This window comes from Coturnix japonica, chromosome 9 (assembly GCF_054131305.1).
Source record: "Coturnix japonica strain WE chromosome 9, WE-NBRP24, whole genome shotgun sequence".
Taxonomy (NCBI): domain Eukaryota; kingdom Metazoa; phylum Chordata; class Aves; order Galliformes; family Phasianidae; genus Coturnix; species Coturnix japonica.
In genome coordinates, this window is record NC_140671.1 from 27,778,137 (window position 1) to 27,793,091 (window position 14,955).

A 14,955-nucleotide genomic window follows, 5' to 3' on the forward strand; every position below is an offset into this window, starting at 1 on the left:
GCAGAGCAGGGAGCACAGCGGGCGCGAGGTGTTTTGTATTTTTTAATAAAGTCTGTAATCCAATGGACACACAAAACAAAACTGCGCTGAGAAAAAAACCAGTTCCATAAATTAATAAGTGTTAAGGGGGGGGAGGAAGGAGGGTCCAAAGTCTTTGTACAAGTGTATAACACTTCCACAGCTCAATGAGACGAGGGGGAGGGGGGGGGTCATGTTTAAATGAAGCGCACTTACAAATGAGTGACAATACAAAGTCTGAGTATGAAAATAAGATTTTCTCTGAAAACACATTTTTGGCACAGATTAAAAAAAAATGGATGTTGTGGGGATTCGGGATTTTTTTTTCCATTTCTTTTTTTTTTTTTCCTTTTTTTTTTTTCTCCTTTTTTTTTTTTTTTTTTAAAGTCAGTATTATATATATTTATATATATTATATATATATTTATATATACACACACACCCACTGAGTTCTGCATAATCCCACCAGGAAGGAAAATAAGCTCTCCCTTTTGTTTTGCTTTGCTTTTTTGTTTTTCAGTGTAAACTGTACATCGCGGGTGAAGAGAAGACGGGCTGCAGCAGGGAATAGGGGGGGGGAAGAAGGTTCACATCCAGAGAAACAAAAGGACGACGGAGAAACAAAACCGACAACGGCAACAAAAAAAGGTAACGTGTGAAACGATCCTTGACCCACAGAATCCAGCAGGACGTTCCCAGGTCTCTGCCTTCAGCCCACGGCGCGCGGTTCGTGTGTGTCAAGACATCCAAGAAGGTCACAGCATGTCTCCAACTGTGCAAAGGTCCGAGTCACTAATTTAGTGCAAAGGCAGTTCAGGTTCTTTTTTATTTATTTTCTTTTTGTTAAAAAAAATAAGCCGTCCTTTATTTTTTCCCCAAAAGGAGGCACGGAAACCCAATACCAGTCCGCCTGTTGAGTGCATCAGTTGTCCGTAAGCTAAAGCAATATGTAAACATACAAGGTAGCAGGACGGCTACCCAGCGACAGTTTGATCGAGGCCTGTTAGGGCAGGAGGCTGGTAGGCTGGCAGCATTTTCTCATTTCTTTACTTTCTCTCTATTTTTTATTTCTTTTTTTTTTTTTTTCTTCTTTTTTGTGGGATTTTTAATTTTTTTGTGGGTTTTTTTTTTTCTGTTGTTGTTTTTTTTTTTTTTTTGCTGCAGGGCCTTGGAAAAAAACAAACAAACAAACCCAAAAGAGTCAGCAGTCAGCAGCTCATACCGACGCGATGACGATCATCAGGTGAGGGGAGATGTTGGAGATGCTGGCGAGGAGGTCTGGGGCCAGGCGGGACAGGTGGCTTTCTGAGAACTCACAGGGTGGGAAGATCTGCAGAACGTAGGCAGGCTGGTGGGAGAGGAGAGGGAACATGGTGAGACTGCAGCGCATTGGGTGAGAACCCCCCAACCCCAACCTTCTTGTCTTGAAAAGCAAAGAGATGTTTTGTTATCAGCTATTGTTGAAAAAGAGATGGAAAACGGCTTTGCTCTGAGTATCAGCAGCAGTAAATGGGGGTTTGTTTTGGTGATTAAATGAGGCACTTCAACAACTATAACCCTGAGTGACGACCTGGGCTGTAAGGCTGCAGGTTCATCATCACACACACAGCTTTCATTTGGTTCACCTGCAAAGCTCCACCGCTCCCCCTTGCCCATACCTGATTAGAGCCAGGGTTGGGAACGTTGATGATTCCTGCAGCTTGTTTAGCCTGCAGGTAGCTGATGAACGCAGCCTTCAGTGACTCGGTCTGATTCACAACATCTTCCTGGTCTCGTCCACAAGGCAAGGCCAGGAGCAGGCAGTAATCGCTTTCCACCTGGAAAGAAAATCAGCCATTGAGTCAAATGTCTCCTTGGAGCAGGCCTGATCCTAATGCACACCCACCATCTGTAAGCCCCCAGCAGAAAATCCTCTTTGGTGATCCCCAAAGAGCTGTTGGAGCAAGCATTGGTTGTTCCACAGCTGAACACTGGTTGACTTTAACTCTCTGCTCTCCCAGCTGGAAATACCCACTCCTCCAAACGAATCAGCTCCCAGAACCCCACAGAAATGCAAACCAAGTGAGGTGAGAAGGAAGGCTGCAGCCCATACCATCATCCTGCGTGCGACACCCTCCAGCTGCGAGGCCTCCAGCCTCATGCGCTGAGCGATGCGCAGCGGCGGCCCTCCCTCGGGGGCAGGCAGGGAGCGGTGTGCCAGCACGTTGTTTCCAGAGACAAAGTGAAGCTGAACGGCAGCCGTGTCGTTTTTTAGAGCCAAGAGGCCCTGCCACACGATCGGGTATTTCTGTAGGGAGAGGGAAAAGAAACCTTAAGATGAGTGAACAAAGTGAACTTGCAAGGAGTGCTTCTCTCTCCTTGGGAGGGGTCTTAATTGTGATGGAAATCCCATCTGAGCTGAGTTTGCCTCCAATACATCCATGGGAGGTGTTAGATTTGGGTTAGACGACAGCAAGGTGCTTACCGTGAGAAGCTGAACCATATCCACAGGTCTCTGTGACACAGGGTGAGGAGACGGCTCCTGTTTCAGAGCAGCCTGGGGCTCGGGGCGGTTGAGGGGCAGCCCTGGTGGTGCCCCAGGGCCTGACGTTGTTGGGATGAACAGTGATTGCTTGGGAACTGCCTGAGCTTGGTGCGGTGACGGAAGCTCCTGTTTCATGGAAATGGCAACAGGCGAAGGGTAGGAGGTCTGGCCCGTGTCCGCTTGTGCCCTCTGAAGGTGGACGTGAGGGTCTATCTGTGCTGCATGCCTATTTACAGTGGGGTGGTGACTCTGTTCAGGCCCCGATGCCGGCGGGCCCTTGGGATCCTGGGAGATCTGAGGAGTCTTGCTGCGCCCAGGCTGGCTGGGGTGTGAGTGTTCACCCTCTGGGAGACCCTGGGAAGGAGGCAACGGGGGAAAAAGGAAAAGCTTTAGACCACAGGCATATCAGAGCTTGCTGATGCACCAATAAGGCCGATGAGACACCATCAGTCTGGCACAGCATAACTTGAACATGTCTCTGTGCAGCTGCTATACCAACTGCCCCCCCAGGCCCTGCTCCACTGCCCAGATCCACAGGGCCACCCTCAGCCCCAACACCCACCCAACAAGGAGCCCATCTGCCCCATTCAACATCTTTATGTTGGCTCTTCTCCCCAGTACCTCTGCCTCTAGAAACCAATGGAAGCTTTGCACTACACATAAAGTTTCTTTTGTGTCTGTTAACGCTAAGCAGCATTCAACTTCCACTGCCCAAACAGAAATAGCTCTATGACTTTGGAAACCAACTTAAATTGGGCTCAGCTGTTGATCACAAAGAACCGCAATGAGGCCACTGAAGCCCCAAACATCAATGATATCAGGCAGAAGGAACAGCCTCACTTCTCACCTGTGATGGGGTCATGCTCCGTGAAGGCAGCCCGATGGGCGACGCGCCAGGGAACTGCGGATGTCCGAGCTGTGCTGCAGTGTGGTAATTCCTCATGTCGCCATACACTGAGCGGTAGTCGTGGAAGGAGCTGCCCGTGGGGTGCATGATCTGCACACCGTGCGGCACCACCACTGGCTGCGTCAGCGGCAAGCCAGGGAGCTGGCTGCTGGAAGGGACACTGAGCAGCCGGGGCTCGCTGTGTGGAGAGTGGGCCATCTTGCCTTCGGAGGATTTCGGTGTCTCTTTGCCAGGCTGTGGGGTCTTGCTAACAGGCGGAGTCTTCCCGGCCCCTTCAGGCGTCCGGGACTGTCTGCTTTCTGAGTGGTGCTCGCCCACAGCAGCCATGTGGGGATGCATCATCATCCGCACGTCCCGCGGCACGTTGTACTGCTCCAGCCTGATGCTGGTGGGGTGCATGCGATAATCCGGCTGCATCACCAGCACGTCAGGCTGCACGGGAGCCGGCCCCCTGCACACTGTGGTGTGGTGGTAGTGCATCTCCTCCTCGGGGGGATGCTGAGAGGACAGAGGGGGCATGACAATGTCTCGTATCGGTGCTGGTTGAGGCGTGCTGGATCGCTGAGGTTTAATTTCTATCTGAGGTTGCAGAGCGGCTCTGGGGGAGTGAAGAGCTTCGGGGCGGATGCCATAAGAAATTCCGGAGAGGGGAGGGGTGTTCATCCTCACCTCCCCTTGGGACAGGTGGCCCAGGGACACAGTCTGCGTGACGCTGTGCGGGGGCATGATGACGGACTGCTCGGGGTGCATGCTGGAGATGTACTGAGGCACGGGGATCCCTGGTGCCAGCATGACCGGGGTGCTGCTTGACAAAGCCGGGGACGACGTGCTGCCAGGATGACACGTGCGTGGGAACGGTGACGGCGAGTGCCCGCTGGTCCGTGGTGAGTGTGGCTCCTGTTTGGTGACTGCCAGGTGGGAAATGGCCCGGTCTGTTGGGGTGCTGGGCCCCGAGCTGACATGGTTTGCTTCCGAATGCATCTTCCCAGAAAGGGAAGGGTGATGAGGACTGACCCCAGGACTCAGGTTGGAGGGCTGCAGAGTCTTGGTCTCCACTTTCAGAGCTGCTGGATCAGGCAGTTTTTTATTCACAACAAGCACAGGAGGAGTGTTGACAGTCTGTGTGAGAACCTTACCAGGCTGAGAAGCTGCGGGCTGGGCAGGCAGGTGGGCTGAGTCGGACTTCTCCAACGCAACACGCTCCTGTTTGACAGAGGAGATCACAGGAGACATATTGTACGGCTGCGTTCCCAGTACCAAGGGAGAATGGGTGGAAACAGTCCCATAGCCTGTGGAGGTCTGAGAGCCTTTTGGTGTCGGCTGCGATGGTGTGATAGGTTCCTGTTTGATCTGAGACTTAGACACGGACTGCTGGAATTCAATGTCAACAGCGCTGGCTGGGGGAATCTGGCTGATCTTTGCACTAATTCGCTGCGGGCCTTCTGTCTTCTGTCCAGAGTAACTCAGCAGCACAACGCCTTCTGATGTGTTCACCCGCAGCCCAGGGCTGGAGCCAGTCTCTACAGGCCGATCCTCAATGATGGACATCGATCCTGGATGAAACCTACTGTTGTCATTTGTGCTTGACCTCTGCTTAAATTTAGGCGACGGGGCATTAACAAGACATGTCTGGGTCTGGGGGGCTTGCTTCACCAAGGTAATCCTTGGAGCCTCCTCTAGGTCGACACTGTGGGGCATTCTGCTTATGACAGAAGTGGCTTTGGGGGCAATCACAGTACTTATCTTTTCCTTCTCGCTGAAAACGGGTGCTTCGGCCACTGGCGGGTCCAAAGCGTTTGTGATGGGCACGGCTGGCTTCTCCTCTGAAACCGGTTTGATGGCCTCTACGACAGGGTGGAGAGGGGCCTCCTCCAAGCGGGGTGCGCTCACCGGCTCCACATGTGTTGTTGTTACATGTGTTGAGGTTATGCTCGTTGCCGAGACATACTTGGGTTCCATGAGTATCTTTCTCAAAGTGCTCGAATTGGTATCGATGTCTGAGGCCTTTGTGTCGGGGGGGAGAGCGGGTGGTGGCGTGGAGTGGGCACGAGGCTCTTCATGCCTTACGATCCACTCGGGCACCTTGGCAGCACCGGGGTGAAGGGGGACGATCGCAGCAGGCACCGCGGCTGGCAGCTTGGCCACAGCTGCCGAAGGAATGGTGGGAACAGCAGCACTGGGGACACTGGGTGGTGTGATGGGTGTGTTCTCAATGGGTGACCGTATCTTGAAGCTGCTCTGACTCCCCTCATCAACAGAAGCCAGCGGGGCTGGCAGGTCCAGAGGAGCAGGTGCAGGGGCTTTGGGAGAGGCACTGCTCTCTGCAGTGGCTTCAGGCACATCCACAATGATCTCTGAGGATGCAGCCTTGCTGCTGTCAGCAGCACTTGGCTCCATAGACACCTGAGCGGCAGCTTTAGGTTGCTTTTCCTCCTTCAGGGCATCTTCAGGTTTTGCCTTTATCTCGTTGGCAGGAGGAGACCTGCTCTGTACCCTCTCTGGCTCATAAGCATTGACTTCGGCGATGTCGCCCTTCCTGCCCGTGCTCCTTTTGCGTCTCTGCCGTGTGGCCTTCTGACGGCCTTTTTCCTTCCGTGCAACTTCAGCCTCCTGCAGGGTCTCAGTCTCCTGTGCAGAGTTGGATGACTCGCTGAAGCTGACCTCTGTGTCTTTGCTCTCTGTCTCTACAGCCAGTGGGGCAGAGCTCGCAACTGGCTGCACTGGGGCCTCGACAGCAGCTTCTGCCTCGAGGATGTTGTTCACTGCCTGATCAGTTTCAGGTTCCATTTCCTCACGAGGTGACGGTAACACCATTGGCTCAGACGGGATTTCCGCTTCCGATTCAGTGGGATACGTTGGGGGTGCAGGAAAGCTTTCTGTCTCCCCAGAAATATCATTGATGATGGATCCAATAGCTGCTGCCAGCTCTGTTTCACTGGCCTGGTGGGCTGGTTTGTCTCCTTCCTCCTCCTGACGAACCTCATGCACATCTGCTGTTGGCTCCTTGTAGGCAGTAATCGACGGAGGTGTTTCGGTGAGTTTTGCAATATGCTCCACAGCCTGCTCGAGCTCAATCTGTTTTGCTAATTGGGCAGCCTCAGGGGATTGCTTCGGCTCCCGCAACACCTCTTTTTCAGTCTCCTGGAATGAATCTTCAACCTCATTCTTAGCAAAGTGGGGTGGCAGCATGTCCTCTTTCTGTGGGCTTTTGATTTTTGTTGGTGACATTGCCATAGGCTCCGCTTCTTCCTCAGTTGGCCGCAAGGCGCCCTTGACTTCGTCCACATTGAGGCGTATTTCTACATTTTTAAGACACACTGATGCTTTATCTACAACAGTTTTGGTATTTTTGTACCTTCCCCTTTTGGATTTCGTAACCTTTTCTGGCACTGGCTTCTTCTCTGTCATCTCAACAGTGGCGATTTCTAGCTGATTCTTCTCTGCATCCAATTCTTTCCTATCACGTTTCTGTTCGCTTGCTGCCAGCTCTTTCTCAGTTGCTTTTGCTTTATTGCTGTTGTCACTAACAGTTGATTCCTGACCACTTCTTTCAGCAGCATCTTCAGATTCAGCAGAGGTATCAGCTTTTGATTCGGTCTTCCCTTTCTTCCCCTGCTGGCCTGTAGCAGCAGATGAGTGACTGTGTGTCAGCTTCTGGGATCGAGGAGACCTCCATCCCTCCACAGGCTTAGGAGCTTCTGCAGCTTCTTTTGCTTCAGTCTCCTCCACTTCTTGTTGAACCGGCTCTGTCTTTATAGGAGATATGTCCTCCTCTGGCTTACGCCGGGTTTTGGGAGGTCTTCCTCTTCTTGGTGTTGTAGGAACAGTTGTCACCATTTCCTGTGGTTCCTTTTCCCCTCTCTTCCTGGTGGATCTAGTGACCTCCACAAAGTCCTTCACTGGAGATGGGCCCTCGTTGTCTCCTGTGGTAGCGTAGACTGACCGGACATTTCTGCGCCTCGTTCGGCCCATGGGCAAACTTGGCTCCACGTTTTCTGGCTCTGCAGCAGAACTAGGGGACTTAGCAGCATTCCTTGAAACTTTCTCTGCTTCCACTTTCAATTCAGAAAGTTTCTGCACTTCCCCTCGAGGAGAGCTCGACCTTTTGAGTTTTTCACGGTCGATTCTTTCACTCTTCCTCGTGACAGGCTTTTCTGCGATGCTAGCTGCTGCTGACTGTACAGGGGTCTTGGAACGTTTACTCTTGTAAGACTTTTTATCCTTTACAACAACTGGAGGTTCAACTTCCATATCGTTGTCAGAAACAGGAGGCAGGACCTCAGCAGCTGCCTCAGCCTTTTGACCTGCACCAGCATCAGCGCTGGCAGGAGGCAGAGGATTCTCTTCCTTCGGTTCAGCAGCCTCTTCAGACTTCTGAACTTGCTTCATTGGAGGTGGAATCAACTGAGCACTCTCAGGCTCTGGGTCTACACTGATGTCCACTTGGGAAAACGAAGCTCCTGGAGTAGGAGGCTTGGTATCCAAGTATGAAGGATGTTCTGTTGCCACTGCATCTTCCTCTGCCAACACAGCTGTAGGAACATCTTTACTGGCTTCACTGACTGGTGGGGGTTCAGTCTGCTCAGGTGGTTCCATTTTGACAGGAGCAGCAAGTTCAGGAAAAGGCTTTTGTTCCTCTGCTGTAGAAACAGGCTCGGATGGTTTTTCTTCTTTTACAGAAGTTGTTTCCACTACTATTTTTTCTACTATCTTCTCAGAAGCAACTGGTGTTGGTTCCTGTGGTAGGGCAGCAACAGAGGAGGGACCAGCCACTGAGGAAGTTTTATGTTCTGGTTCTTTACTATCAGGAACTGTCTCTGGTGTTTTGGGCCGACTCTCCTTATCTTCCTGTTTTTCCACTTCTTTTGGTTTCTGATCTTTCTCTTTTTCTTTTTGCTGCATTCGTGTTAGTTCAATAAATCTACTGTGGAAAAGAACAACTGGTTCTTGCACCAAGTCAGCTGCACTGTTAGTCCCATCGGAGGAAGACTGTCTCCCATACAATCTACCAGAAATGAAGTCAAGATCATCATCTTTTCTCTCTAAGTGCTGCAGGCGCTTAGAGTCCTGTTCAAAGATTGAACTATGCAAAAAACGAGAAGCAAACAGTTCCTGTCTCTCTTGTTCTTCTTCTTTATGGTCTTCTTTCTTATCATCCAGTTTTCCACCTTCTGAATCAGTCCTGATTTTTTTCTTTTTCATATACCAAGATGGAATAGGCCTAGGAGCTGAGTCAACCTTCTCTTTATCTTTATTATTTCTAAAACTAGCAAATCTTGAATCCCAGTCTAGAAAGGACCAGTTTTCTTCTCTGGAGGAAGACAGGGATTTAGCTCTTTCAAGCAAGGCCTTTGTGTCTGGCGTGATTGTCTTGTCCAATGCGAAAGAATAGAATTTGTTTCTTTCTAAAGAACTTGACAGTCTTTCCTCCCTTTCACGTAATTTCTCTTCTCTGTCCCTCAATAAAAAAGATAACCTGGAACCCTCTAGCAAAGATGAGGCTTTTGGAGAATGGGGTTTGTTTTCACTGTCATCATCTGAATCCGAAGGTACCTCCCCAGGTTCTAGGTCTCGTACAGACCGTTTACGTATGCCATCTCTTTTGACAATGCTGCTTGGAAAGCTAATATCAACTCTGCCAGGCTCCTGCTTCACTTGTGATTCCCATCTACTTGAGTCATCTTCAGAACTCAGGACAGACAGTTTTATTTTGGCCATTTCGGCCATCTGCTCCCTTCTGCTGGAATCATAAGGATTGAATTTCAGGGAGTCCTCCCTCACTGTCATATTGGAGTAGGAAAGACCTTTTTCTTCTATTTTAGGTGACTCTTTGGTTTCCTTTAATGGTATGAGCCTTGGAGAATCTAGTGTGTCATCATCTTCATGGAAAGGGAATTGTCTGATACTAGGCGAACACGATGTCCTTTCTGAGTCTTCACTCACCTGACGGGAACTTCTGTAGTTTCTTTCTCTTTTAGTGCTAATTTCAAAGTCAAACTGGTCAGCTTTTTTCCTTTTACTTGGTGGAGAGTCATCGGTGACATCCTGCGGAGGCTTTCCCACCTCGTGGACCAAGCTCCGTCTTTCATACTCATCTACATCTTTCTTTGGACTGCCAAACTTCTCAGATTTTGCAATCTCCATTTCCAACTGCTGTTTTAACCTGCGACTTTGCTCCATTTGCTTCCTATAACTTTGTGTGTGGTCAATGTCAATGCCAATTTTCTCCTCTGTTTCAGCTGACTGAGGTTTCTCTTGGCCAAGCTTATGGTCAGGTGTGTCTTCTGGAAGACCAGAGTAATTCTTCTTTGTGTCTTCTCTCTCTGTTCCATGATCATCAAGTAACTGTGCTTGTTTATGCTGGGATTTTACTGGATTCAGTTTTTTAGAAGGGAGCTCTTGAATTTCCACTGGCTCATCAGCTGCCTCAATTAGCCTTGCCTGCAAATCTAGAGTGGGACGCATGCCAATCCCACCAACATTAAGAGTCTCCTGAATTTCTTTGGGACTAGTACCAGGAATAAGTCTTTCCAGTCTCATCTTTTTAGATTCCCTTTTAAGCATCTCCTTCCTCAGGGGCTTTCTCTCCAATTCTCCTTCCCTTAACAATGTAGCTTCTCTAGACGAAGCCGTTGCATCAAGCTGTTTTTTCAAAGCTACTCGTGCATCTTCCTCATCTTGGCTGCCTCTTTTTGCTTCCAGTTTTTGCCTGTCAAGCTTCAGATTTGCATCAGCAAAACGTCTCTTACGAGCTTCCAGCTTGTCTAAATCTACCGCATTTGCCCCCTCAGAAGTCTGCTCTGTCTTCAAGTGCTTTTTGGGTTTCAGTTTTCCCTCTTTATCAACCACTTCTATGTGACTGGCAAGGGCTTTCTCTTTTTGTACCTTGGTTCTGACAGGTTCCAGTTTAGACTGATCAGACTTTGTTTGCTCAGCTTGAGATGTCTGTGTTTTCTGTTCAAGAAGTGGTGACTTCATAGTGTCGTTATCAAGCTTTGCTCTCAGTTTCTCCAAAGTAGGCTGATCTATAACCTTCCCTTCCTTTTCTTTCACCCGGGTCAACACTACACAAGGCATTAGCTCTAAACGGTTTTTAGCCGTCCCTTCTTTGTCACCTCTCTCTTTACTCTGTTTGCTATTGCCCTTTAATTTTTCAGGGCTGGGCTCTCTCTCATTCTCTTGATCAGTTTCAGAAGACTGAGAGCTGGGTGAATGGATTTTTGCTTTTCGTTTTTGCTTATCTGTTTTCTCCTTTTCTAGTTTTTCTGGCTTCTCCTTCCTCACCAACCGTTTGTCTTTGTCAGCTCTCTCCTGGTCAAAAGCTCGGTCTTTCTCTGTTTTTTCATTCTTTGTGTAACGTTCTACACGGGCTTTGTCAAGCTTGTCGTATCGTGGAGGAGACAGAGAGCTGCAGCTTCCACTGCGATCCGATGACCTGCTGTAGATCCTCCTCTCTGAATCACTCTGCAGCCTTTCTGATTGTGAGGGAGATGCTCCAGGACTCTGTGGACGCCTTGAGTGTGTGGGACTCTGGCTACGTTCAATTGGTCTCCTCTCATGATCTCTGTCACGATCGGATTCAAACCGTTCCCTCTCCCTCTCTCTCTCCCGTTGTCTGTAGCTGTACTCCCTTATGTCTTGCTCATAGGGATCACCCCTGTAATCCCGGTACTCGCGTGGGTCATCGTAGTATCGTGGGTCATAGTAGTCTCCTTGGTAAGGATCCCATTCTGCATAAAATTCTCTGCCTCGAGCTGGGTATTCTCGACGAGGATCTTCAGGGTAGGTCCCAGGAGTCCTAACAGTCTCATAGTAAGTACGATCAGGGGCATATTCGTAAGATCCTCTTCTTTCATCCCTACTAAAAATACAAAAAAAACAGGGCAGTCAGTTTTCCCTCTCAACCAATGTGTTGCATTACCACCTTTGTCTACAGCAATTTATATGTGTACTAAGGCAACTGTACACAACTGCACACAGAGATTTAACAATAAATCAGTACACGGTGGATTAAATGCTTTGTTAGCTTCAAATACTGTATGCAGTTAATTAATCGGTCATTTAGTGCCAGCTCTGCCAGGTACCTTTTCGTCAGCCTTAATGGTTTGCCAAATTCAGATACCCCATCACATTAAGATAAAACCTAACACTCGTGCAAACACACAGCCATCATGGAGACCACTCCCCCTCGTGGAGCAGAGACATGTTTGTTAACTTTTCATTTTAATCAACAAATACAAAACCAGACACAAAAAGCACCACTAGTTCAGTAACAAATAGAGACTGGCTACTCCACACACCTAAGCAGTCTAATCCATTCATTCCTAAAGAATCATGAACCATTAGGACGCTCAGAGGATAAATGGCCTTTCTCCTGCAACACACGCTGCTCCACCTGCACTCTGCCCCAGAGTCATCACTCCTTCAGAGCTTTACCAGTGAGAAACCTTAGGTGGCTTTGAACAGTTGTGATATTACACAATCCAACCTCACACAACAATATTCCAGAGACATCCCAGCCTCCTACTCAAGAAATCCCATTTACATTTTCACAGCCCACAGACTGCAGAACTGGATATGCTCACGTTCACGTGGGTCTGTTGCGGGTGAAACACCACATGATGTGGTTTTGTAATGCTTGTAAAGAACATTTCCAGATATTCTTCTGAAGGGATGTACAACACTCTGGTTTTGTAAAGGTCTGAGATTAACAATGCAGTGACCTGGTGAGATTATTCCTTAATGTTGTACCAGTGCAACTTCTCTGAAGTTAAAAAACATATGTCTTGGTTTGAGTTCTGTTTAGACTGAGTACAATTAAAACTTAAGGAAATCTGGCTGGTGCAATTCTCAGCAACATTGCTAGAGACAGCAAAGTGCCAGAAGGAGCCTGGGAGACCAGAAGATGCAGAATTACAAGAGAGACTGCAGAGCTCATTCAATCACTCCATGATTCATTACTTCTAAGTACCCAGTAATGACAATGTGAACGTAATGACAGAAAAGGAAAAACAAGTCCAACAGTACTCAAGTATCTAGCTGTTCCAGAAATAAATGTGCAGCTCAGAATCGTTTCACACTGAAGACAAGCCCAAGCTGACTTCTGCGCATTAAAAGACATCTGAAAATGCACTACTCTTTTCTCAGACTGGTGTAGTTCAAAGAAAATGGCTACTGACTTCATCACAACATCTGGCAAGGATCGGAGAATGAATGTACTTATTTCCATTATGCAAATCCTGATTGCCAATTTCTAAACTCTCTCCACTTTTACATCTGGTAATTTTGGATGAGTGTTAGTTCAAGCTATTTTGCTGTTAAAAAAAAAAAGAACATTAGATCTATCTAACAGACAGGGACAATCAAAGTCCAAGTCACACTAAGCTTATTCATAGGTAGAACCCTAACAATGTAAGCTAGCATCTGAAGGTAACAAAAATGCACCCACACAAAACCAAAACCTTCTGGTGTTCAGCCTACACTGCTGTCATTAATAATAAAAACAGTGATGTTCCATTCAGTCACCAGAGGGGGAAAAAAGAACAAAATGAGAGTGCTTCAGTGCAAGGCTGCTTTCAGCCAGGGTATACAAATAAAAATGGCTGCTCAGAGGCAGCACAAGATTTTGCAGCCTACAAGAAATGGTCAGAAGCCAACATGACAGATGCTGTAGGTGGACATCAACACAGAATACATTTTCATATGGGGAAAAAAACAACCCTCGCTCATTTTAACAATTTTATCAAGTTAACAAACTAACAAGGGGTAGGTAGAAGACTGAATTTTACTCTGTTCAAGAGAAGAGCAGCAGTGGCTGGTCAGACTATATGCAAACAACTGTCATCATCTGCATTACACCGGAGGGTTAAGGCGTTACAGGCAAACCAGTCTTTGTATTCTTAGCAAACAACAAATGACTCATAACTGTGTCCTGGTGACCAATCACCATAACCCAAATACTAAACATATACCACGCAGATAGCTGAAGCCTCCACCTTACATATGAGTTTTAGTAACTGTCTACACTTCAGATGTGTGATATCCTGTCTGCCTTAATGCACAGGTTTAAGCTCAGCCACCAAAACTTGCTGGGAATTTTTTGTGTGGGTGGGTTTTTTCAGGAGGGGGGTTATGTTTTAAAGTTGAGAAGATGGAAGGTAATAAAAATAGGCTAAAATGCTTTTAATGAAACTTTAAAAGGATAAAGTTGAGAGGAACAAAACCCAGTGTTTAAAAACTGGCCTGAAGAAAGTTTAATTATATGAATACGATGCTGAAGAAGGAAGAAACAATAATAACAGCATTAGACACTTGCCTTCTTTCTGCCAGCATTTCATAGAAGTCTCTGATATCTTGACCTGTTTTCTCCATGGAATGATAAAAAGCCAACTGACTTTCTCGATTTGCAAAATCCACCTGAAAAATAAAAGGTTAATCACGTTCAATATGAGAAACAACCCATTTTAACACTGCTTCAAGTCTGCTGGGGAATCTGAGCACAGGAGCTGAACTGAAAATGGGGATTATCCTACTTAACAATAAAAATGACAAGCGTTTCTTGGGACTGGCCGACCCAACGCATCTCCAGGAGAAAAAGACCTTTCCCTCTCTATTTGGTGTTTCTGTGTGGATCTGTGTAACCACTTCCTTGCTGGGGTTTTAGCTGCAAGACCAGAAGCATGTGAGAAGCTTCTGTCCAGTAAACCAGCAGGAAAAAGCACATTATTCTCATGGTATTGATAATTCCAATGCTGCAGCTCCGTTTAAAATTCCAAAGTGCCTTATGCATCCACATGGTCAGCGTTATTCTTTTCAGACTCCACATTATTTGCCTGGGTTTATACACCAAGGCAACAGTGGGGATGGGGAAGGAAACAAAAATTGCAGCTCCCTACTTTAGCTGCTCCAAGATAGCCTGTTTTCTAGCTAAGTGTGCATAACTGATGGCATAACTGATGCCAAAAATGAATGATTAAAATGGATTTAATGAAATGTATATCACATTAATGAAACTACTATTTTTTTTAACAGCCTTGAGGGTTTGTTTTTTTTCCTACATCTGCCTAGACTTCTGTATAACCGCATCAGTGGAGCACAGACGTACAGACACTAAGGGTGCTGCTTGCTGCAGGGTTGCCAAGGAGCAAGACCCATTGACACATTATAGGAAACTTCTGAATGGAGTTTCAGAGTTTCTGAATGGAGATGTACTTTATTCCGTATGAAGGCTCCTTATGTTCAACCACCACACTTACAAACTGAAGTATATCCAACTCTTAACCCCAAGGGGTATGAAGTTGCTAGGTTAACGTACCAGATGAGAGACCATGCTTGAAATCATCACCCACTCTTTAGGAGAGAAGAAAGGAGGAGGAGGAAGGTGATTCAGAGGGTGGCTAACACCTCACATCCCATTTAGTGGCACTGATGGGACACTGAGAATAGGTTTTACCATATTCACCCAAATCCAAGATGGCTCAGAAGATGCCAAGTGCTGCTCCAGGAA

General features: G+C 47.5%; 1 protein-coding gene across 9 annotated transcripts in view; it reads right to left on the reverse strand.

Moving 5' to 3' along the window:
• Positions 1-29: 29 nt before the first annotated feature.
• Positions 30-14,955, reverse strand: part of SPEN (spen family transcriptional repressor) — a 51,934-nt gene continuing 37,008 nt past the window's right edge. For 6 of the 9 annotated variants that reach the window (XM_085509758.1, XM_085509760.1, XM_085509753.1 and 3 more), the window contains 6 exons: positions 13,765-13,865; positions 3,390-11,310; positions 2,483-2,896; positions 2,111-2,305; positions 1,677-1,835; positions 30-1,366 (listed from right to left, as the gene is read on the reverse strand). In XM_085509758.1, coding sequence (XP_085365884.1) covers positions 1,235-1,366; positions 1,677-1,835; positions 2,111-2,305; positions 2,483-2,896; positions 3,390-11,310; positions 13,765-13,865 — 8,922 coding nt within the window. In that variant the 3' untranslated portion in view covers positions 30-1,234. The remainder of the gene's footprint in view (positions 1,367-1,676; positions 1,836-2,110; positions 2,306-2,482; positions 2,897-3,389; positions 11,311-13,764; positions 13,866-14,955) is intronic. The other 3 variants (XM_085509759.1, XM_085509754.1, XM_015882263.3) reach the window with 1 other exon arrangement.